Below are 25,927 nucleotides of genomic sequence, written 5' to 3'. Positions count from 1 at the left end.
GGAAAACATAGGCAGAACACTCTATGACGTAAATCACAGCAAGATCCTTTTTGACCCACCTCCTAGAGGAATGGAAATAAAACAAAAATAAACAAATGGGACCTAATGAAACTTAAAAGCTTTTGCACAACAAAGGAAACCATAAACAAGATGAAAAGACAACCCTCAGAATGGAAGAAAATATTTGCAAATGAAGCAACAGACAAAGGATTAATCTCCAAAATTTACAAGCAGCTCATGAAGCTCAATATCAAAAAAACAAACAACCCAATCCAAAAATGGGCAGAAGACCTAAATAGACATTTGTCTAAAGAAGATATACAGATTGCCAACAAACACATGAAAGGATGCTCAACGTCACTAATCACTAGAGAAATGCAAATCAAAACTACAATGAGGTATCACCTCACACCAGTCAGAATGGCCATCAACAAGAAATCTACAAACAATAAATGCTGCAGAGGGTGTGGAGAAAAGGGAACCCTCTTGCACTGTTGGTGGGAATGTAAATGGATACAGCCACTATGGAGAACAGTATGGAGGTTCCTTAAAAAACTAAAAATAGAACTACCATATGACCCAGCAATCCTACTACTGGGCATATACCCTGAGAAAACCATAATTGAAGAAGAGACATGTACCACAATGTTCATTGCAGCTCTATTTACAATAGCCAGGACATGGACGCAACCTCAGTGTTCATTGACAGATGAATGGATAAAGAAGAGGTGGCACATATATACAAGGGAATATTACTCAGCCATAAAAAGAAACGAAATTGAGTTATTTGTAGTGAGGTGGATGGACCTAGAGTCTGTCATACAGAGTGAAGTAAGTCAGAAAGAGAAAAACAAATACCGTATGCTAACACATATATATGGAATCTAAAAAAAAAAAAGGTTCTGATGAACCTAGGGGCAGGACAGGAATAAAGATACAGACATAGAGAATGGACTTGAGGACACGGGGAAGGGGAAGTGTCAGCTGGGACGAAGTGAGAGAGTAGCACTGACATATATACACTACCAAATGTAAAATAGATAGCTAGTGGGAAGAAGCTGCATAGCACAGGGAGATCAGTACGGTGCTTTGTGTCCCCCTAGAGGGGTGGGATAGGGAGGTTGGGAGGGAGAAGCAAGAGGGAAGGGATATGGTGATATATGTTTACATATAGCTGATTCACTTTGTTATACAGCAGAAACTAACACACCATTGTAAAGCAATTATACTCCATAAAGATGTTTAAAAAATAATGAAATAAATATAATATTTCACTTTCAGATTTTTCAATAAAAATAATTGTAGTTTCTTCACTTAAAAAAAATGAAATCATAAAAACTTTAGAAGAAATCAGCTGAGATTTTTTTAAAAACTCACTACGAAAGGCCTTTCCAAGTATGATTGATAATTGCATCTATTTAAAATAAATTTCATGGGGCTTCCCTGGTGGTGCAGTGGTTAAGAATCCACCTGCAAATGCAGGGGACACGGGTTCGAGCCCTGGTCCGGGAAGATCCCACATGCCACGGAGCAACTAAGCCCCTGCACCACAACTACTGAGCCTGTGCTCTAGAGCCAGTGAGCCACAACTACTGAGCCCAAGTGCCACAACTACTGAAGCCCGAGAGCCTAGAGCCCGTGCTCTGCAACAAGAAAAGCCACTGCAAAGAGAAGTCTGCACACCGCAACGAAAAATAGGCCCCACTTGCCGCAGCTAGAGAAAGCCCGCGCACAGCAACAAAGACCCAACACAGCCAATAAATAAATAAATACAATTTTAAAAAATAATAAAATAAAATAAGATAAATTTCATGAAAGAAAAACAGCAACGGTCAAAAGGCAAATGACAAACTGGAATAAAATTGCAACACCTTTCACAAAGGGTGAATTTCCCTAATCTATAAAGATCAAGGGAAACAACAATAATAACCTAATAGAAAAATGGGGAAAGACATGAACAGATAGTTCACAGGGAAGGAAATACAAAGGGCTCTCAAGTGAATGAAATATGCTTAACCTGACTCAATTGCTGAATGAAGAAATATGTGCATTTCTAATTTGATAAATTACCCTCCATAGAATGTATCAATTTATATTCTACCACCAGTGCATGAGGGTTTCTATTTCCTAATATACTTGAAAATATATTACGTTATCAGCCTTTTTAAAACATTTATTTATTTATTTGGCTGCGCCAGGTCTTAGTTGCAGCATGTGGGAATCTTCGTTGCCGCGTGCGGGATCTAGTTCCCTGACCAGGGAGCAAACCCAGGCCCCTTGCATTGGGAGCGGGGAGTCTTAACCACTGGACCACCAGGGAAGTCCCTATTAGCTTCTTTGATCTTTGCCAAACTGATATATTTATTTAAATGATTTTAGTGTACATGTATTCATTGGAATTCTATGCAATCTTCAAAAAAAGTTTCATCACTAAGATCTATACTTAAGTGAAAAAGACAACATGCAGAACAATATTTAGTATACTACTATTTATGCAAAAAGAGAAAACATTGTGCTAAAGGGGGGAAATAATGTATTTTTTTTTCCCTTTAGAAAACTTTATTCTGAAGTGCTAAAAAAGCACAGCATATGTTTCTTTTATGAAAATCCATAGGTAGATATATTTTTTAAATATAGCATAGTTGTACAAGGGGAAATACGTTTTGTTAGTATAATCTTACCAAGAACGTAAGAAAGGAAAGGCTGATATATTGAAATACGTTTGGCTTCTGGCAAAAAGGTACCGTCTGAAGAAATGAGAAAAATAGCGCCAGGGCCGATTAACAATCCCTCCCCCCTATTATTTATATATACATAAAATATCTGGATGTAGATACATGCAACTGAAAAGTGATCTGTGGAGGGACACGGTGTGGCTTGAAACAGAAGAGGTTTAACTATCAGCTGGAGACAGTCGAGGTGTGCTTGTTTTGAGCTGAAGCCAACTCTGGTAGCTGAACATTGGCATCTTTTTAAATTTTTTTTAAATTAATTAATTAATTTATTTTTGGCTGTGTTGGGTCTTCGTTTCTGTGCGAGGGCTTTCTCCAGTTGTGGCAAGTGGGGGCCACTCTTCATCGCGGTGCGCGGGCCTCTCACTATCGCGGCCTCTCTTGTTGCGGAGCACAGGCTCCAGACGCACAGGCTCAGTAGTTGTGTCTCACGGGCCCAGTTGCCCCGCGGCATGTGGGATCTTCCCAGACCTAGGGCTCGAACCCGTGTCCCCTGCATTGGCAGGCGGATTCTCAACCACTGCACCACCAGGGAAGCCCTCTTTTTTAATTTTTAAATTAAGGAATTCTTTTTTTTTTTCATGGGCATGATTTTTTTCTTTTGAATTTTTGAATTTTATTTTATTTATTTTTTATACAAATTAAGGAATTCTTAACATACAGGACATACGACAATGAATTTTTCTTCTTGTATGCTACCCTTTAACCACTACCTACTTCAAGATACATAAGATTTCTTTAACCCCAGAAAGTTCTGTCATGTCCCTTTCCACTCAGAACTCTCACAGAAGTTACCCCCATTCTGACTGCTTTCACCATAGATTAGTTTTGCCTGTTCTTGAAACTTACATACACAGACTGTTATGGTATGTACTCATTATGTACTATTACGTCTGGCTTCTTTCAATCAACATAATGGGGTTTTCTTGTTTGTTTTGTGTGTGTGTGTGTGTTTCCTTTTTTGGCTGCATCACACAGCACGTGGGATCTTAGTCCCCCATGGGGGATTGAACCTACGCCCCTTGCATTTGAAGTGCAGAGTCTTAACCACTGGACTGCCAGGGAAGTCCCACGTGTGTGTTTATTTATTTATTTATTTATTTATCTTTTTTAATGGGTTTATTTTTTTAAAACATTATTTTTAGTGGGAATTCTCTGGCGGTCCAGTGGTTAGAACTCTGGGCTTCCACTGCCAAGGACCAGGGTTCAATCCCTGGTCAGGGAACTAAGATCCTGTAAGCCGTGTGGCACAGCCAAAAAAAAAAATAAAAAAAGTTAAACATTTTTATTCATGGTGAAATACACATAGCATGAAATTTACCATCTTAACCATTTTAATGTGTACAGATTAGCAGCATTAAGTATATTCACATTGTTTTGCAATCAGCATCACCAACGTCTATCTCCAGAAGTCTTATTTTTTTCTTCCAGTTTCATTGAGATGTAATTGACATACAGCACTGTATAAGTTTAAGGTGTTCAGCATAATGATTTGATGTACATCGTGAAATGATTATCACAATAAGTTTAGTGAACATCCGTCATCTCATATAGATTCAAAATTAAAGAAAGAAAAAAATTTTTTCTTGTGATGAGAATTCTTAGGATTTACACTCTTAACTTTCATATATAACAAACAGCAGTGTTAATTAAATTATTTATCATGTTGTACATTACATTCCTAGTACTTATTTATCTTATAACTGGAAATTCGTACATTTTGACTGCCTTCAACCAATTCCCCCTGCCCACCCCCCACCTCTGGTACAAAAATCTGATCTTTTTTTGAGTTTGTTTGTTTTTGAAGTATAATTGACCTACAACATTATGTTAGTTCCTGATACTCAACATAGTGATTCAATATTTCTATACATTTAATCAACATAATGGTTTTGAAATTCATCCATGTGGTTGCATATTATCAGTAGTTTATTCTTTTTCCTTGCTGTGTAGTATTCCACTTACAAATATACCACAATTTGTTCATACAGTGATGTTATTAATGGACATTCTATATACTATTCAGCTTTTATTCTTATAAGTATAATTTTCTGTTTTCCAATTTCAAGGGAAATGTCATGGAATTCATGTTGAATAGTTCCCTTGAGCAGAAACTGTTTTGTTGCAAATTGTGCTGTAAGTAATGAAATACTAATTGTTTAGTCTTGAACAGTTCCATGAGATTGTAACCATGGGGCAAGGCTATGGGAATTTCACACAGCAGAAGCTAGAAGACTAAAAGATTCTGTGTGAAAGTCAGATGCTTGAGATGGAAAAAGCTTTGAGTGTTATTTGGCATAGCTGGGCAAACATTTTTCAACTCTTCTCCTAATATACAAATATTACATGGACATTTGGGACAGAGGAGGGCGAAATCAAAGAGGTTTGGAATAGTTAAGAAAACTTTATGGAGGAAAGAGGGACTTACTTCTTAAGGATGCTGAGGATACAGATAAAGAGAACAAGGGAAGGCATGACCATAGAGTTAGAGATGGAGTATGGCGGCCTGGCAGGATGGAATGAACTGCCATGCCCCAGCAGGGCTGAGAGAAGGGCAGTGGGATTAGAATTGAATAATACTAGAACTTTGGGTTTCAAGTATCTTAAAAGAAATCAACATAAGCTAGTTGGATACTCAGAGAAGTTTGTAAAGCAGATGCAGGAGTATTTCCTGCATTCCTATCCCAGGGAAAGGAATGCAATCGGGCCCCAAGAAGATGGAACCAGAATTAGGGACTAGAAAAGCTACACAGACTCCCGGCAATATTCTCTCTGTCTCATTTCTGCTTCTCCCTCAAATCTGTTTCATTCTGCTCCCCTCTCTCTGTGGACTAGCTTTCTTTGCTCCCCAAGTTACATGATTAAAAATATGGCCTTGTTATACTTTCCCAAAAATTTTTAAACATTTTTGTTGGAGAGACCATCTCAGACAAGAAACTTTTACACCCAATTCCAAAATCATAGAAAAGTTTCTCTGATTGACCTATTTGGGTCAGGTGCTCACCCCCAGATCAAACAATTGTGATGAATGTATGGCTACCAGGAACTTGTGATGAGGTGGATGGGGCTGGGAGTGGAGGGCAGGATGCTGCTCCAAGAAAGGGTAAGGGGTCCACCAGGCAATCCACCAGATGTCCACTAGCTGAGATGGCAGAGCGGAAGTATGGATGTTGGGACTTCCCTGGTGGCGCAGTGGTTAAGAATCGGCCTGCCAATGCAGGGGACGCGGGTTCGAGCCCTGGTCCGGGAAGATCCCACATGCCGCGGAGCAACTAAGCCCGTGCGCCACAACTACTGAGCCTGCACTCTAGAGCCCGTGAGCCACAACTACTGAAGCCCACGTGCCACAACTACTGAAGCCCGAGCACCTAGAGACCATGCTCCACAACAAGAGAAGCCACGGCAATGAGAAGCCCGCGCACCACAATGAAGAGTAGCCCCCACTCGCCGCAACTAGAGAAAGCCCTCGTGCAGCAACGAAGACCCAATGCGGCCATAAATAAATAAATAAATATATAATTTTAAAAAATAAATAAATAAAATAAATTAATTAATTTTAAAAAAAAGGAACATGGATGTTGCTTTGTGGTGAAATCACTGATTTACTGCTATCCTGTGACTTTGTTGTTTGATTATTGATGCCATTTTCTTTGTTGTCTCTTCATAACTGTTACATCTTCATTGAGAAATGGACCCTTTATCGTTCAAAGTGTGTTTCTTTCACTTGCTTAATGATTTTGACCTGAATTCAACCCTATTTGATTGTGACACCTGCTCTCTTTATTTATTTGTTTGTTTGTTTATTTTTGGCTGCATTGGGTCTTCTTTGCTGTCTGCCAGCTTTCTCTAGTTGCAGCTGGCGGGGGCTACTCTTCCTTGTGGTGCGTGGGGTTCTCACTGTGGTGGCTTCTTTTGTCGTGGAGCACGGGCTCTAGGCACGTGGACTTCAGTAGTTGTCACACGCTGTGGCACGTGGGCTCAGTAGTTGTGGCGCACTGGCTTAGTTGCTCCGCGGCATGTGGGATCTTCACGGACCAGGGCTCAAACCCGTGTCCCCTGCATTGGCAGGCAGATGTTTCTTCTTTTTTTTTTTTTAACATCTTTATTGGAGTATAATTGCTTTACAATGGTGTGTTAGTTTCTGCTTTCTAACAAAGAGAATCAGCTATACATATACATACATCCCCATATCTCCTCCCTCTTGAGTCTCCCTCCCACCCTCCCTATCCCACCCCTCTAGGTGGACACAAAGCACCGAGCTGATCTCCCTGTGCTATGCGGCTGCTTCCCACTAGCTATCTATTTTACATTTGGTAGTATATATAAGTCCATGCCACTCTCTCACTTCATCCCAGCTTACCCTTCCCCCTCCCTGTGTCCTCAAGTCCATTCTCTACGTCTGGGTCTTTATTCCTGTCCTGGCAGGCGGATTTGTAGCCACTGTGCCACTAGGGAAGTCCCACCTGCTCTCTTTTTATTTGCATTTGCCTAATTGTACTATTGCCCATCTTTTAATTGTCAGCATTTATGTGTAAACACCACAGAGTTATGTTTTGCTTTGTGATCCAATCTGTTCATCTTTTTTCTTTTAATAGGTGAGTTAAGCCCATTTACATTTTGATATGAAAGGTATGTTCGAGCCCAGATCTCTCACGTTATTTTATATCACGCTTTCTCCTTTAAACCTTTTAAAAAATCCTCCATGAGCTTTGTTTTGTAGATGTTACTTCTGATAAATTGGAAGCTTTATATTTTTGTTCTAATGGGATACTTTTATTTTTTTTTCATTTATTTATTTTAAAAATATTTATTTATTTATTTGTCTGTGCCGGGTCTTAGTTGCGGCACGCGGGATATTTTAGTTGAGGCATGCGAACTCTTAGTTGTGGCATGTGGGATCTAGTTCCCTGACCAGGGATCGAACCCGGGCCCACTGCATTGGCAGTCTTAACCACTGGGCTACCAGGGAAGTCCCTAATGGGATAATTTTATAATGAACTTAATCCTCAATTTCTTTGGATATTGTCATAATTCCATACTATGATTGATGATGAAATTCATCTATTTTTCTCTTTTTGTATACTTTATGTTTAACCTACTATTATAAAATACAGCTTACATACTACTTGATTTGTCACCTTTAATGATACCTTAAAGATGAAATATCAGTGAACTACTACTATTTTCTACTTTTCTGTCAGTAAAATATTTGGTTACAGCTTTCATATACACATCACCAATATTCTAGTGATATTTTTGTCCAGCATTTGATTTTCTTCTTTCCTCCCTCCCTCCTTTCCTCCCCTCCTTCCTTTTTTTTTTTTCGCTTGTATTAATTGTCTATAGACCCTTAACAGTGTTGTCTGTTTGGGTTATGCATCTTTGAAGAAAATGAGTTTTCCTGGACTAGCTATCTTGGTGGGTATGCATGTCGGGGGACCCCAGGGCCATGTGCCCACTGGCAGGTATTTACCTAAGACTCGAGGTTTTGCATTTACTCTTCCCCACCTTCTTTTTAAAATTTATATATTTTGGGCTGCACTGGGTCTTCGTTGCTGTGCGCGGGCTTTCTCTATTTGCCGTGAGCGCAGGCTTCTCATTGCGGTGGCTTCTTTTGTTGCGGAGCATGGGCTCTAGGTGCCCGGGCTTAGTAGTTGTGGCTCTCGGGCTCTAGAGCACAGGCTCAGTAGTTGTGGCGCACGGGCTTAGTTGTTCTGCGGCATGTGGGATCTTCCCAGACCAGGGATCAAACCCGTGTCCCCTGCGTTTGCAGGCAGATTCTTAGCCACTGTGCCACCAGGGAAGTCCCCTCCCCGCCTCCTTTGATAAGGAGCTGTTCACAATGATGTCATAACTACTACAGGCAAAGTGCTTCCTGCAAATATGGTTTGTCCAATCCTTTGGTTTGCTTGGCCTCCTCTGCTTCTCAGAACTAAACTGTAGACTTTTTCGTTTTTTTTCATTTATCATTTTGCAATGAAATATGATGATTTAGCTTTTTCTCACACATACCCTGCACATGGACACTTCTCACCCGCACACCCCCTCCCCTATTGGATCAAGTTTTGGTTGAATCAGTGTTCAGTGCTTACAGTTTTCTGACCGTATAAACTCTTTTTACAGCTGAGCCGTGAAGTATGTTATGATTACTTTTCTTTCCTGCACACCTTATTATTTGCTTTGTTTTCTAGAGGCTTATCTCCAAACTCTCACCCAAACTCTCTTCTCAATATGTTAACAAATGAGGTGTTCAATTTAGCCTTCAATGAGTCCATCCTGGAGCTTTCTGAGCTGCTCTTGTCTGGATTGGTTGATCTCTGAGACTGTAGCAGAGCTGCATTGAAATACGTCCCCACTCGTACTGCAGGCATTCCCTCCACCCCCTCTCTTAATGTGGAGCCCCCTTTCTTTTATGCTACGTTTTCTTTTCTCCTTAGTTTGTTCCCATATTTTTGGTGGAGCACAAAGTTCAGGAGCTAATTTTATGAAATTAAATACATGTCTGAAAAGATATTTGTTCTACTACATACTTGAATGACAGTTTCTAGTTGGAAATAATTTTTCCTCAGAATTCTTAAGGCATTGCAACATTGTTTTAAAGCTTCCAGAGTTGCTATTGAGAAGTCCAAGGCTACTTATCGATCTGATTTTTGAATGTTTGTGTGCAACCTGTGCCGACCTTCCCCAGCAGAAGCTTTAGTTCTCTTTGTCACCAATGTTCCTATAATTATCTTTTTTAGTTCCACTGACACGCTGGACAGATGCCCAGGTCTCATTCCAGTTTCCAAATGGTGGTTGCGACCATAGAGAGTGAGCATGAACTTAAACCTGGGATTCTTTTTTAAAAATAGCTTTTTATATACAAAAAAAATCATATGTATTAATAGATCTATATATATAGCATATATATGTTGTTACATGACTGTATACATTTGCCAAAACTCATAGAACTATAAAAAACATAAATACATATTTCATGATTTCCCCAGTCCTTGTCCCAAAGGACCTACGGCCGTTTACTCAGATGACAGCACACTGAGGAATACCCAGCTCTTCTGAGGACTGGGAGACGCAAGGTCCTAGTTGACATTGATACACAGAGACCCGGCATGTATTGGGTTGGCCAAAAAGTTCATTCGAGTTTTTCTGTAACATCTTACCAATACCATGGCCTGCTTTTGGAGTGGGGGGACCAAGTAGTAAGTGCAGTCCTGGCCCAAGTCCATCTCGCTGAGGGTCCGCTGATCGGCAGACCTGCCTGGTGGTCATTTCCCCTTCCTTTAACATACAATCAGGATCTACACACTTGATAGTTAAAGGAACCCCAACAATGAGTCCTCACCCCATGGTAATAGAGCCTTTAAGGCACGGTGGAGTATGAATTATTTTGTGTCCGATTAGATGTCAAAGCTTCATGCTTGGGACTTCCCTGGTGGTCCAGTGGCTAAGGCTCTTTGCTCCCAATGCAGGGGGCCCAGGTTTGATCCCGGGTCAGGGAACTAGATCCCACATACCACAACTAAAGATCCTGCATGCCGCAACTAAAAGATCCTGCAGGCCGCAGTGAAGATCCCACGTGCCGCAACTAAGACCCGGTGCAGCCAAATAAATAAATAAATATTAAAAAAAAAAAAAGCTTCATGCTTATGATGTAATGACACTGTAACAGAGCTAAAAGAACACAGTATGTCACATTACCAGATTAAGCAGTCACTGCAGTATTTCCAACTCATAGGGAAGCAAACTTCAAAAACATTAGAAAATTTAAAATATTTCATCACAGCAGAATTTCTTCACGAAAATAAAAAATGAAAACAAGGCTGCAACCAAAGTAAGTTCCTGAGTGGTTCATTTGTAAGCCAAGCAAGGAAAGCCATTTACCAATGGAGAGTTAATTGTGTTTGCTTGTAGCAGTGGATGAAAAATGTATCCAAAGAAAATCAATTAGCCTTTTGGCAAGAACAGTTGTTCGAAGAGTTGAGGATACTGGGAGCAACATTAACAGTCAGTTCAAAAACAAGGCAAATGATTCCAGTGGTTTCCCTGGGCTCTTTCCTCTGAAGTCTACTTTGGTTACTAACATAGCCACGCCAGCTTGCTTTTGATTAGTATTTGTATGGCATATCTTTTTACATCCCTTTACTTTTTTTATAATGGTAAAGAAAAACCATTGCATAACATTTACCATCTTAATCATTTTTAAGTGTACAGTTCAGTAGTAAGTGTCTTCACGTTGTTTTGGAACAGATCTCCAGAACGTTTTCATTTTTATGTTTTATTTATTTTTTATTCTAGTTTTATTGAGATGTAACTGATGTACAGCACTGTATAAGTTTCAGGTGTACAGTATAATGATCTGACTTCATCATGAAGTGATGACCACAAATTTAGTGAACATCCATCATTTCACATAGATACAAAATTAAAGAAATAGAAAAAAAAAACTTTTCCTTGTGATGCGCACTCTTAGGATTTACTCTTTTAACAACTTTTATATGTAATATACACTCCAGAACTTTTTCATCTTGGAGAACTTGAAACTCTGTACCCATTAAACAATCCCCCCCCCCGCCCCGCCCCACCAGCCCCTGGTAACCACCATTCTACCTTCTGCTTCTATGAACTTGACTGCTTTGGATACTTCACGTTAGTGCAGTTGTGTAGTATGGAAGCTCAGAGAAGTCCCAACTACTTTTCCTTTAAGTGTTCCAAGCACACCTTGCATAAAAGTTTCTCTTGAGGCAGGTAATGCAATATTCTAGAGCAGGAGTCAACAAACTCTCTGTAAAGGACCAGATAGTAAATATTTTAGGCTCTGCAGGTTAAGAGGCAAATTGAGAATATTACGTAGCTCTTTAAGTGGTAAGAGAGAAAACAGATTTCCCCAAATTTCTTACTGATGAAATTAAAAATATAATAATAACTGACTATAATTTTTTTTGGTAATACAAGTCTACTGATGAGAAGAATAGAATTCTTCTAAAGTGGGAGAGCCAGACACCATGAGTCTCCTGACATGACACAGTAGGAAGTACACAAACCCACCTACATCAGTCTTTAGATCTATCAGTTTAAAGGCATATGAATGATATAGGAACAAGTACTACAGTGTTATGAGCAAGCAATTAACCAAACTCAGAATGTGAGACATTCTGCGACGCAGATGACCCAAGTTTCTCCCAAATCAATGGCTTAGGAAAAAAGCAGGGAGGCGATGTCTATTAAAAAAATAAGGGTAGTGGATATAACAGCTACTTGCAATGCTTGACTTAGTTTGGATCCTAATTCTAGCAAACCACTTTGGGGACAATTGGGGAAATTTGAATAAGGACTGGGTGTTAGATGATATGAAGAAATTATTAATTTTGTTCGATGTGAAAAGATTTCTTCTTTGGTTTTAAAAAGTATTTTAAAATTATTTCAGTGGTCTTTTTCTGATACACAAGTAACATGTACTCATTGTGGAAAATTTGGAAAATACAAAAAGGAAATAAGAGTATGAAGTACAGTTAACTAATTCCACTATTTGAAGACAATCATTGCTTACATTTAGGAGTATTTCCTTCTGGTTATATATTTATATGTTTTGTTTTGTTTTACTTCAGGTACACAGGATTGGGTTGGTCATAATTTTTAGTTCAAAACATATATTCATCATTGTTCCTCTTTTATTTAACTATAATTTATTTTTAAAAGCATGTTTATTTATTTTAAATTTTAATTTATTTATTTTTGGCTGCGTTGGGTCTTCGTTGCTGCACATGGGCTTTCTCTAGTTGTGGGGAGCGGGGGCTACTCTTCGTTGCGGTGCGCGGGCTTCTCATGGCGGTGGCTTCTCTTGTTGCGGAGCATGGGCTCTAGGTGCGCGGGCTTCATTAGTTGTGGCTTGTGGGCTCCGTAGTCGTGGCTCGCAGGCTCTAGAGCGCAGGCTCAGTAGTTGTGGTGCACGGACTTAGTTGCTCTGTGGCATGTGGGATCTTCCCGGACCAGGGCTCGAACCCCTGTCCCTTGCATTGGCAGGTGGATTCTTAACCTCTGCACCACCAGGGAAGGCCCAGCATGTTTATTTATAGTTTATCTTTATTAAGGCATAAATTCCTGTGGCTCACCACCAACATGAAAACAGAACCTTGATGATGGTGTGCCTCTCTGTGTGGCCGCCTGGGCCCCAGCCTGCCTCCCCCATTCCTGGTCACCACCATCTTGACTTCCCTGTTCTGCTTCTCTTTTGATTACATGTTTATATTTGAGTTGTCTTTACCTTATAAAAAGTTATTGCTGTAAGCACTATATTGCTAAGCTTCATTCGTGTTGTTGCAAGAGGCTGTAGTTCATTTATTTTGTATAACATTCCACGTGACTTTACCACAGTCTATCCACTCTCCTGTCAATGGGTATTTGGGCTGTTTCCAGGTTTTCCCTGGGCACAGTGCTGTGAGGATCATTCTTGTACATATCTCCTGGTGTACATGGACAAGAGTCCATATCTCATGGTATACATGGATATGAGTATCTCTTGAACATATACTGAAGAGTGGAATTGCTGGGTCATGGCATGAAACTACAAGTTTACAAAAAAGGCCATACTGTTTCTCAAAGAACAAATGAAAGTAGATAAATAGGAACAATTAAAGTTAAGATTAAAAATCTGTGAATATTACTCAAGGCTTCATTTATGTTATCTTCATCTGACTTAATCGTTGACTTATTCTCTATATAGTTAAATTCTATACTCCAAGTTTCATTTAAGATTCACTTCCCCCATGTAGCCTTTTCTATGTGACCTATTCTACAATGTTTTTCCCTGTTGAATTTTCTCAGTAAATGTATAAGCTATACTATCCCATAATTTCATTGCTTTTACAGTACCTTGCAATTAGTCTCTAGGTCACTGTTACATACATTTTCATCCTAACATGAGCTGTAATTTTAAAAACTTGAATAACATGTCTCAGCTTCACCATATTAATAGCTACTCCTCAGTTAAAAACTGGCAAAGGAGAGTATAATTTTATATATACAGAGGAAATTAAAAATAGAAGGACATGTGTAATTATTTAACTGTACATAGTAGGAAAGACCTGTACATACTTAGAGATGCAATAAGATTCCCTTGAAATTTTTATTAAGCATTTGGTTATGTCTAAGTTATGGTGCAGAAACCTAATTCAGAACCCTGCCAACAATCAGAGATCCCTGAAAATCCAGTTTGTTTTTTTTTTTCCCATAAGGCAGTTCATTTACACAGATGGACTGAATTTTCCATCTGGTTGTGTTTCCCCCTTTGCTTCGGTTGGTGGGAAGCTTGCAAGTGAATTTCTGGCCCATCTTTGGTAATTCTGGTATGTTCTTTTGTGTATGAACTTTACTTTTGGCTTCCTTCTATCTGTTAAGTTTTGTTGTATATATACTTGGTAACTCATCTCAAATTGTTTCTGGAACACAGTGAAATACAAGTAACTGACCAAATAAATACATGAATACATGAATCAATATACAAAAACATGGTGACTTGAATGAGATCAAATGCACCCATAGTTTATGGTGTGGATGCTCACGTCCGCGCTTCCCACCGTCCTCTTCCCTGGTGTTCACCTAGCAGGGTACTTCTTCCCTATATCTGAGGTTTGTAAACTGTGTTGCCTCAAGGGGCAGCCTGAGTGGTGGACCTGCTGCATCTGCTCCCCTTTGCCCTGACCACCAGGACAGTCCCTATTGTACTTGGCATCTCGACTTTATTTAAAGAAAGGGTTTTGATGCAAAAGAGTGCAAACTTGTCTATACACTATACATTCAATATGCACACATCAGCTGATTGTATTCACCTATTGTGTGCGTCTCATATCTTCACATATTCCTACAGTCCAGAGTTGAGGTATGTTATGGGCAATCATCAGGTCCCTAGCTCTGCTTCTCTGAGAGCATCTCTGAATAGAAGACTGTTTGAACGTTATCATAAAATACATTTAAACCTGAGAAGTATTTTATAGGATGAAGAAGAGAGATGACTATTTACCTAAGTCATATTGAGGAAGTCATAAATACAGGAACTAGTAAATCACTAATTCATTTTGCCATTAGAAAGTAAATATAACTGTTGTGATTTAATGCCCAGTTGCTTGCAACTCTTTAAGTGTATCAAGCCACAAAGAAGGAAACCAGTGGGGGTTTCCCTGGTGGCGCAGTGGTTGAGAATCTGCCTGCCAATGCAGGGCACACGGGTTTGAGCCCTGGTCTGGGAAGATCCCACATGCCGCGGAGCAACTAGGCCCGTGAGCCACAACTACTGAGCCTGCGCGTCTGGAGCCTGTGCTCTGCAACAAGAGAGGCCGCGATAGCAAGAGGCCCGCGCACCGCGATGAAGAGTGGCTGCCACTCGCCGCAACTAGAGAAAGCCCTCCCACAGAAACGAAGACCCAACACAGCCATAAATAAATAAATAAATAAATAAATAAATAATTAAAAAAAAAAAAGAAGGAAAACAGTCCTTTGGCTTCTGTGTACTTGGATATATGTTGCATGTGCTACACACATGGCAGAAGCCTGGACATCTTGCTAGCTGTTGAGTTCCAGGATCCATTCTGGTTGCTTCTCCAAAATGAGGTAGAGGGTGTCCCATATATATGGATACAAACATTCCCATTGCCTTAGTTTATCTCTCAATAGCTTCTTCCTATTGAGAAAACAGTCACACGTTACTGTGTTTAGTTGCGTATACTTCTGTTAGACTGGGTTATCTATCAGGACTGTGCGTTATTTCTCTTTGCATCCCTAGCGCCTAGGATATGCTTGGCACACCATAAAACAACAATTAGATGGGAACCAGAACACATGAGGTCAGGTGTCACAAGTCCCCTGCTCTACCAGTTACTGTATGTTTAATTATACAGTCAACAAGTATTTGGGAGCTTTCTACATGTGAGGCGTTATACCATGCACTGGTCAAACAACTTCTGGAATGGGCTGTAACACAGTAAAGAGCCAGACCTAATATGATTGAGCAGGAACCACAGGCCTTAGCGGACAAGAATTCTTAGGGGATACCTACTTTCCTCTCAAAAAGAATAACTTGTGGAGCCCAAAACTTTGTGCTCCCCCTTTACTCTGGGGTCAGGAAAGAAAGGAGAGAAGGCACATGACACACCCAGGGCCCGCACTCACACTCAACAGAATACTATAAATAACCAAATAATAAGCTTTAATTTGAATATGTTACAGTGGAATATAATCATTCTTTTGAAGTACAAAAATAATTTAAAAAATGTTTTCCATTTGCAAGTAACATCTGCTACAGATTATAAAGAGTTACACTGATGCTATGAACTGTACACATGACACTACATCCTAAGCCTGGACCTCCCCCTCTCCACGCAACAGTACTCTGCAATCTTGAGCCCCGCCAAGATGTTTCAGAAGTAGCTATCCTTAGTAACAGAATTGGATAGTATCTCTCTTACACTAGTCTTTATGGGTTTTGTTTTTTTTTTTTTGTCTCACTTCTACAGATTAAAAACTTTTTAAAAAGTTAATCTAAAATTCTGGGAATTGCTCTTTTTGGACTATCTTTTTTTTCCCAAAAGACAGGAAAATGGCAGGGAAAAGCCAGAGTGTTAAGCTCAACAAGAGCTCATTTAAAAGTAAATCACCAAAAAAAAAAAAAAAAAAAAAAAAAAGTAAATCACCATCAGTGGAAAAGTTTTCCAAGTATAGGAAATTTGAAAATAATAGCAATTAACTGGAAGACAAATTTCATTGCAAAGAACCACTGAAAAGTTTCATGTGTCTTTTCCTACTATTATGTTTCCTAATATTTTAAGTGAGGTGAGTAAGAATCACAAGGATTCTAAAGATTATAGCAGGTTCTGTCCAGATCTGACCCACCTTGTAACTTAGATACTGAGAACCGATTATTGAAAAAACAGAAACAACAACATAAGGAACAGAAGCTTTGGCATATGAAAAATGATATAACTTTGTTTTCTAAAATTCAGTTTTTCAGGTCAGTTTATTTTGATTTGTGCTCTGAACTGATTAGATTTGGGTCTAAATAAAAGACTGGAAAACTGGTCATCTTCCTGAGCAGAGCTGGAAGAACCCCTTGCAACTGTCCAGAAGGCAAAGGCTCTCTGCCATCACAGACCTTCTTTCCATAGCTGCTCCGACTCCTGCCATGTTCCTACCTCCATTCTATATAAATTCTTCATCCACGGTGGATGCTGGGGGTATAGGTGGAAAAACTGACACTATTCTTCTTTAGTGCTTCAAGGAATTATGACTTTCAGTTCCCAGGCTGGATAGGGATGGCTCTGCACTTTCTATACCTGTAATACTGGTACCTTAAACTAACAGGAAAAAATTATGTAATATAGAAACAAAGGTAATCTGGTACATAAAACATGTAGGCCTATCTTCTGAAAATAGGTCGTGAGCCTAAAAATGCTCAGTTGTGTAATGGGTTTATATTGCGAGAGCTCAGAAACATTGGGCTAGGATACGACTTAGGACAAAGAGTCCAGCCATTAGGAAATCCCTCAAAGGGCTCTACGTGATCCATATTCTATTAACATTACATTAATAAATAATCTCTGTAGCCCTACTTTCAAAAATTGATGTTTATTCAGCAGGATATATGAAGAAAAAACCTAACCTGTCATGTTACCTAAATTACAATGGGGAAGTGCCTGATGAGATTTGTATACTGTTTCTTGAATATCTTCAAATGTACCACACAGATTTTTTTCATAGTACTCACCTTTAAAAAAACTGCAATATTCAGGTTACTCCACTGCAACTGTGTTATTATCATCAAGAATTCAACTACTGAAAGAGTAATCCCCACAAGCCTATTATCTATTAACGACTGGACAGTCTGATAAAGGATCTTACTGCCATTCTTAGAATCATGTAGCTATTTATAACCTCTGCTCTCCCAAGATTCAGAGATGCACTATCAAACTTTTTATGGTATTCCCCAGTAAAACAGGATAATGTACATAGATGGCTAAAATTAAGATGACAGAATGATGGTGACCTTTGAGCATTAAAGGCGTTTGTTATTACAGCTTGGAGAAAATGCCATGGAATGCTAATATGTAAAAAAAGTTATGCCATTCTCCTTAAAGTCAGTAAATCACATAAGAGGACTCTGAGTATTTTTAGAAGAAAGGCACCAGAAAAGTCCAAAGTCTTATTGCTCGTCGGATCATACAGGAGCCACAGCACAAATTATGGCTCTTAGTTCAGCCAGGAGGCTCGGTCTAAGCAAGCCAGTCACTGATCTTGAGGCTCGCAGAGCAAGGAAGGAAGTGTCAACAAAACAGAGGCCCGCATCTTACATAAACTTGCGGAAAATGACTTCCAATTTTATGTCAATGTGGTGACTGGTTCCTTAGGACTCTGGAGCTATTTTAGACAGGCACTCTGTTTTCTTTGGCCCATTTCTTCATGATCCGGATGATGTATTCTACTTGGGTGTTACCCGTGCTTCTCAGTAAATGGAGCACTTCTCGAAGGGTCTCTCTGAGGAAAAGATTTGAAAGGACAAAGTGTTTCAATAAAGAATGCAAATTAACAAGTAAAATAAACTTGTGACTGTTCTTCATATCCTTCTGTATACAGTGTATTCAAAAACCAATTACAAACTTCCTAGCCTTCTATTCTTTTGATGCCATAGTAAAATGGAAATTCTGTGAAATCCTTCTCACCAATCCAAGTTTTCCTTGCTTACTTCTACTATCTATATATATGCTATTTTTTGTCTTAATATGACATAAATATTTCCATTTCTATGCTTATTCTGCATGACAGAGTAGAAAGTGTATATCAAGGAGCTGGGTTCAAAGAGTTGGGTTCGAATTCTAGCTCTATGCTAACAAGTGACTTAACTTGCCTGAGCCCCAGATTTCTCCTTTGTTTAAGGTGGTAATCACCTCAAACTGGGTGTCATTGCCATATCTGTAAAATTTTACAAGGCCAGGCATAGATTATTTCTTCAAGAAAAATAATATATTAATAAATATGGAAGAGAGGAAAGTTAGTGACCAAGATTTGGCAAATGTCAGTATTTATATTTTAAGTAATTTAAATTTAATTAAAATTTAAACTCATGTTTTAAGTAATGCAGACTAAAACTTCCCTATTACCTCATCAAATCTATAGATGACTGTCTATTGATCCTCTTCCCTAAGAGTTCTCTCATATTTTCTACGTTTTCCCTCAAGTATCTTCTTTCAACTACCTAAATTCTTTTCAACTTTTATTTAGGAATGGAAGTAGATACAAGGCAGGAAGTAATTTTTGATTATTTACTTATAAAATAGTCATGGGAATTCCCTGATGGTCCAGTGGTTGGGACTTAGCACTTTCACTGCTGGGGCCCAGGTTCAATCCCTGGTTGGGGGAACTAAGATGCCACAAGTTGCGTGGAGTGGCCAAAAAAAAAAAAAGTCATATCTTCTATTTATACATCAGTAACAAATACATTCCACAAAATTATTTTCAGAAAACTGAATTTAGTTTTAAGCAGTTTAACTTTTATTACAAATGGAGCTATATGCCACTTAATTTTATGTAGTCTTAATGTCTCAGTATTTCCTGGAATATGAGAAGGCAAAAGAAAAAAGGAATTATTAACCACACTCACTCCATTTCTAATTCTTTGAGGACTAAACTAAGAGACACAAGAAAAAAGCCAAAAGGCAAAGAAAAGAGAAGAAGAGATTGAAAAAGACATTGTATGAAAATGACAATTCATTTGGAGCCAAATATATATCTTGCTCTTATACTTGAGAGCTGTAGCATACTCAATGTCCCCAATATACATAGTTTAGAATGATCTGATTCTATAAAATAAAAATTCTGGAGGAAAAAGGTCAGATAGAAATATAAAACTTAACCTTTTATTCATCAAAATAATTTTTAGTTTTCAGAAGACATGATCCAAGAAAGCAATTCTCATCCCCCAGGAACCAGCAAATGCATAGAGGTAGTATCTATTGTCTGTCTACTTACTTGGGTTCTCTCCCAGCTAAGATCATCTGGAATACGCCTACACAGGCACCCCTCTTGCCTTCCCAATATTCAGGGTTGGGATCCAGCCTCTCTAAGACATCAAATGCTTTGGCTGAATAGTAAAACTGGCCCATCTGAATAAAAGAAAGTACTGTGGTAATACTTGTAATCAAAAGATCACACAGAATGAAACTAAATGTAAAGATACCATGAAACATAATTTCATAAAACAAGTGCATGGGTAATGACAACATTTGCAATTAGCAAATTAGATAAATTTCAATCCCTTATTAAAACAAGAAGGAAAATCACAGTTTGTGTACATGGGTTCAATTTAAACCCCCTTCCCTTCATTAAGTTTTCAACAATATAACATTTCTTCTACATATAGTCAAGTTACACTGTAATCAACATATTTGTTGTTTCTTCTAATTATATTCTAATCTTGAGGATAAACTCTGATGACTGTGATTTGAACTGGTTATTTTTCAAGTTTCCTCAATACATTCTGTAGATGACTACTATCATTCATTTTATGCTAATTTGATCCTATTCAACCCAAGAGGATGGTCTTTCCCTGACCTTGTCCCTAAAGTCTCAGAATGCCCAGATGTATACTGACTTCTACCCTAACAGCAAGTCTTTTAAACATTTAATTCATTTTGACAAACTTCTTTCCCAAATGTACTACACATTTCCTTGGCCTTGTAGAGTATGCTGACTATCATTAAATTTTGCTTACATGAGGTTTCCTGATTGGCAATCATAAATGTATAGTGTTCGCTGAAGTCTTCAAATTGCTTGGCAATCCTCCTTACTCAGTGTGGTTTCGTTACCTTTCCTTTCCTGTGAACTGCTGTTTTACACCTTTGCCATTTTCCTTAAGATCTCTACTGCATCTTAGCTTAGCTTTTTTCTATACTTCATAGGGAAGACACAACTCTCCTTCCTTCAGTTCAAATTATACTTGTACCTTCATTACTCCTTCCCTCTTTTCTGCATATCTCACAGAAAGAAGTGTTCTTATTCCTTTTCAAGGTTAATCCTTCTTCCTATGTTCTCCTAAAAAAATTTTTTTTTGGTAAAGAAACACACCAAATGGTGTGGGAAACATACATATACAGTTTAATGACTATAATGTCAATATAAGTGTAACTACCACCCAGGTCAAGAAATGAAACATTGACAGCAAAACAGAAGCTCTGTGTGTCACTTCCACAGCACAACCCTCTTTTTCCCTATTTTCAGTAACTAGTAGTCTGACTTTTATGGTCATCAGTTCTTTGACGTTCTTTATAGTTTTATCAGCTATGTAAACATCTTTAGACAATATAATTGAGTGTTGCCTCTTAGTACGTTAGCTATATGAAATAAAGCTGTAAATATTCTTTTGTGTCTTGTATATGTTTTTACAATTCATTTATATTGCTGGATAGAGCTCTAGTTGGTTCATTTTTTAAAGCCTTTTTATTTTAAAATAATTATAAATTTACAGGAAGTCACAAAGATAGTACAGAGTGGTCCCATGTCCTTTCAACCAATTTCCCCCATTATAGCTTATACAACTATAGTACAATATCACAAATATCAAACCCAGGAAACTGACATCACTACAATGTGTATATACAGTTCTGTCATTTAATCAAATGTGTAGGTTCATGTAACCACCACCCCTATCAAGATACAGATCTATTCCATCACCACAAAGCTGTACTCTCCTCCCAGCTGACCATCCCTAACCGCTGGCAATCACCAATTTTTTCTACATCTCTATAATTTTGTCATTTCAATAATGTTATATATATATGAAATCATACATCAGTTTTTTTAAGATTGTGGTCTACATTATTCTCATTGAATCTGCTTCCTAATTTAATTCTCTTCTGTACCTAGCAGTGTTTTCTCAGGCCTCTTGCAATTCCATCTAGCTGCAGATTTGACATTTTCCTTCCTTGGCATTTGATAAAATAGGAACAAGAAAAAGAGTAATGAAAAACACTTTTTTTTTCCTCTCTCCTGGTTCTTTTCTTTTCCTTCTGTTCATCTTCATCCTCTGTCTCTTTCACTGACTCTTCTTTCTATTTCTATCCCTTAAATACTGGTGTTCCATGTGGTTCCTCACCCCGTTCACTGGTTAATCTCATTCTCTTCCATACTCCACTACTACTGCTACTGCTACTGCTACTACCACCACCACCATTAACTACTGTTAACTTCTAAAGCTACATCTCTAGTCCAAGCCTCTCACATGAATACCTGAGCTCCAGGCTCACCCTGATAATTTCACACATGTAATATCTCTACCTGGGAGCCCCAAACACACTTCAGATTTAATACATCTAAAATTGAACTAAATTCCTGTCTTTTAGTGGTTTATTTCCCTCTGCCTTCCCTAACTCAATATCACTGCCATCCACCAAGTTCTATTAAACATTTTCAAGTTTCCTATGTTTTAAATCCTTTTCCACTGATGGTGATTCACTTTATTACGTAATGATTCACTTTGAAATGAGCTATTATTGATTAATTTGATACTAGACTCTCTTTACCTGACGTTTTCCTGTCTTTTGGACAGGAAGAAATATTCCCAAAATAGGAGTTTCCAGAATTTGAGGCTAATTTTTTAAAAAGCTTTTAATCTATAGGATAGGGCCCCAAACTCTTCCCTCCTCCCTGCCTTTCCAACTCCCTACACACACACACACACACACACACACACACACACAGTTCGTCCTTTACTAAATCTGACTGCTTTTTTACTCTCTTTTTTTTTCTGGTTCCTTTGTCTTTCCTGTCTACTATTTGCACCATGGTTTTCCCAAAGGTTTGGTTTGCAACTCTCTTACTCTTCTTACTTTACTCCCTTATCGGTAATCTCACTTTTTTCAGGGCTTCAATTACTATTGAAGTGGTGACGATTTCTCCAGATCTGTCTCTCGATGTCAGAGGACATCATTCTTGAGCTTCAGAACCAAACTTCCAATTACCAGAGGAATACCTCTATCTGCACGGTACCTAAAGATTCACAGCCTTCGGAAGTCTAAAACCTCCTCTCTAAACCACTATTTCATACACATTATTTCATATTTCATTTATATGTATACATGTTTTATGTACATATAAAACCCTGAAATGCTATCTCTGAGTTCAGTTCATTCATAAAAGGGATGACATTTCTGATATCACTATGCGAATCCTCTCACCTATAGCCGTTTAATCTCTAGGACACTTTCCCCTAACATTCAGTCAATGCAGCAATGTGATACTGATCTTCACTTTCCCCTTAGGTCTCACTCAGACGCACCTTGTAGCAGTCATTAGCAATGAGCTGTAAGAGGCTAAAGGACTCGCCAGAGGTTTCCATCTTGAGATAAAGTTCCCAGGCTAGTCTTGGTTTCTTATTCATAATGTCTACAAAGAGAAACAAAGATTTATGCTTTTAAAATGTACAAGAAATACACTTCTGCATCTTGCTAGTCTATGGATTTGGTTCTATGTTACAAATATACAAAGTAATGGTAAGCAGCTCTTACATGGGAAAGCTTACAGTGTTGGCATTAAGCTGGTTTCACCCTCAGAACTCTACCATACTTAAAATACTTAAGTTAGGCTTTACATAGTTATATCTTTTTAGATTGGGTTGACTTCCAGTAGTTCCTACTTTGCACATCTGCTGAAAAGTCATCTATCATTCATTCAATCCCACTCATACAGTTCCAGCCTCACTTAGAAATCTAATTGCTAAAATTTTCCCATGACTTCAAAAACACAGTGAACATTTTAAAACCAAGTGAAAAAAAAAGAAGCAAGAGAGACACAGACAGACAGAGACGATAGGCTATATAGTACACACAAATTATGTTTTTGACATTTTATCACTTTTCAGGCCGGCACCAAAGTGAAAAGGTAAAATTAGCATAACAATATCATTTAACAAAAAACAATGTAAACTCAGACTCTGGAAGCTTTAATAGGCTAAAGGAAGAACTTGGCATCTTTTAGGACTGTTTATGCTAGGTCAATGTCATATGGTAGAACTAATCACAGAGTAAACTTATCTAACACATGTACGTGGCCATCCTTACTGAGTAGCATTAACAACACTTAATCTCAGAGTTTACTCATTCTACAAAACAAAATTAGAAAACACTCAATAAAAGGATTCCTCTATAACATTTAAAAGAAGACTCACAGCACCGAGCTAACCAACTGAGGTAAATGTAGTCGTTTTTCATCTTCTCACTTTGGATTAAAAGGAAAATCTGTAAGAGGAGGAAAAAGGGAATAAACATGAAGATGCTTTTACAATAAAAATATCCATAGCAGCTTGCCTTAGATTAATGAGCATTATAAATGGCCAAATTCTATACAGGCCACTGAGAAAAGTAAAGGACAATTTTTGTGCTGATTTTAAAACACTTCTCTCAGTTATTGATATCACAAGGTAACATGAGGTTGGTGAGGATACAGAAGATTTGAACAGAATAATTAACAACTGCACACGCTACTGGGCAATAAAGCAAGTCTCAACAGATTTTAAAGGACTGGTGTTGGGCTTCCCTGGTGGCGCAGTGGTTGAGAGTCTGCCTGCCAATGCAGGGGACACGGGTTCGAGCCCTGGTCTGGGAAGATCCCACATGCCGCGGAGCAGCTGGGCTCGTGAGCCACAATTACTGAGCCTGCGCGTCTGGAGCCTGTGCTTCGCAACAAGAGAGGCTGCGATAGTGAGAGGCCCGCGCACCGTGATGAAGAGTGGCCCCCACTTGCCACAACTAGAGAAAGCCCTCGCACAGAAACGAAGACCCAACACAGCCATAAATAAATAAATTAAACCTTATTTAAAAAAAAAAAAAAAAAAAAAAAAAGGACTGGTGTTATACAGACCACACTCTATGACCACAATACAATTAAGTTAGAAATCAAAATAAAATAACCCGGAAAGGATAACATACACACTTGAAAATCATGAAACATGTTTTAGAATAACTCACCATCAAAGACAATAAAAAGATCATTTCTAAACGTAATGGAAATTAGAAAATACTTAGAATTTGAATAATAATGAGTTGAGTAATTTGTTGAATAATAACAAAATTGAATTAAATAATTCAATTGAATTATTTTGAATCATTCAGATAACCTATGGAGTTAGAAGTCAAGATAGTGGTTAGCCTTGTGGGGGAGAGATTGACTCAAAAAGGAGCTGGGTGCGTTCCCAGGGTTATGATAATATTCTATTTCATGATCTGGGTACTGACTATTTGGGTATGTTCACTTTAAAAATTCATCAAGCTGTGTACTTTGATTTGTATACTTTTCTCCATGTATGTTATGTTTTTATAAAATTTATCCAAAAAAGGAAAACACGAATGTGGTTATAAAATCTATATATCTACTTATATTGTACTTTTTAATGTAACCTAAGAACAGTAGAACTTTTAATAATCCTTTACCCTTAAACTTTTTATTTGAGTGAGAAAAAGATAACAATGTTTTTAGATAGAATTATTCAAACGCCTTCAAAAGCAGGTACCCACCTCTTCACCCTCACTGGTATTGCCAGTTGCAGCTTTGGCTTGGGCATAATTAAAGTTAAAGATGTCATCATTATAGAAGTAACTCTGAAAAACATCCCAAGAGCAGGTCACACTGAGCATTAACATATAAAATATAAAAACATCAGTCATACCAGGTAAACACAGAAATAATCTTAAGGAGTTAGCTGATGCCACTACTACCACCACAGTAAAAGGGTGGTAGTAAAAGATACTCTAAAAGTACCTTATCTGTGACATACTATATACAGTATTTTGTATACAAAGTCATCTAGAAAATTCTACACTGACCTTAAATGAGTTGAGGTAAATCAAGACATCATCAAATTGCTTAAGCAGGAAGAAACAGGAAGCCATGCACTGCCTGCCTGGTATTGTATCTGAAATGGAACGGGAAAAGAAACCAGGTGTATCCATGAAACTAAAAGTTCTCTTTAGGGGCTTCCCTGGTGGCGCAGTGGTTAAGAATCCGTGTGCCAATGCAGGGGACACGGGTTCGAGCCCTGGTCCGGGAAGATCCCACATGCCGCGGAGCAACCCATGCACCACAACTACTGAGCCCGTGCTCTAGAGCTCATGCTCCACAACGAGAGAAGCCACTGCAATGAGAAGCCCGCGCACCGCAACAAA

The 25,927-nt window shown here is 38.5% G+C and overlaps 1 protein-coding gene across 5 annotated transcripts in view; it reads right to left on the bottom strand.

Moving 5' to 3' along the window:
• Nucleotides 1–2,147: 2,147 nt before the first annotated feature.
• The window catches only part of IFT56 (intraflagellar transport 56), a 51,781-nt gene continuing 28,001 nt past the window's right edge, over nt 2,148–25,927 (bottom strand). For 3 of the 5 annotated variants that reach the window (XM_082400337.1, XM_082400336.1, XM_082400338.1), the window contains exons 13-18: nt 25,589–25,677; nt 25,280–25,363; nt 23,935–24,004; nt 23,047–23,153; nt 19,743–19,876; nt 2,148–18,251 (exon numbers count right to left, since the gene is read on the bottom strand). In XM_082400337.1, coding sequence (XP_082256463.1) covers nt 18,140–18,251; nt 19,743–19,876; nt 23,047–23,153; nt 23,935–24,004; nt 25,280–25,363; nt 25,589–25,677 — 596 coding nt within the window. In that variant the 3' untranslated portion in view covers nt 2,148–18,139. Of the gene's footprint in view, nt 18,252–19,742; nt 19,877–20,715; nt 20,805–23,046; nt 23,154–23,934; nt 24,005–25,279; nt 25,364–25,588; nt 25,678–25,927 lie in introns of those variants that run through there. The other 2 variants (XR_014246991.1, XR_014246990.1) reach the window with 2 other exon arrangements.

The sequence above is a fragment of the Balaenoptera borealis genome (genome assembly GCF_965194805.1).
Source record: "Balaenoptera borealis genome assembly, chromosome: 7".
NCBI classification, from domain to species: domain Eukaryota; kingdom Metazoa; phylum Chordata; class Mammalia; order Artiodactyla; family Balaenopteridae; genus Balaenoptera; species Balaenoptera borealis.
Note: the sequence above shows the minus strand (reverse complement) of the source record. Positions and strands in the feature narration are given on the sequence as shown.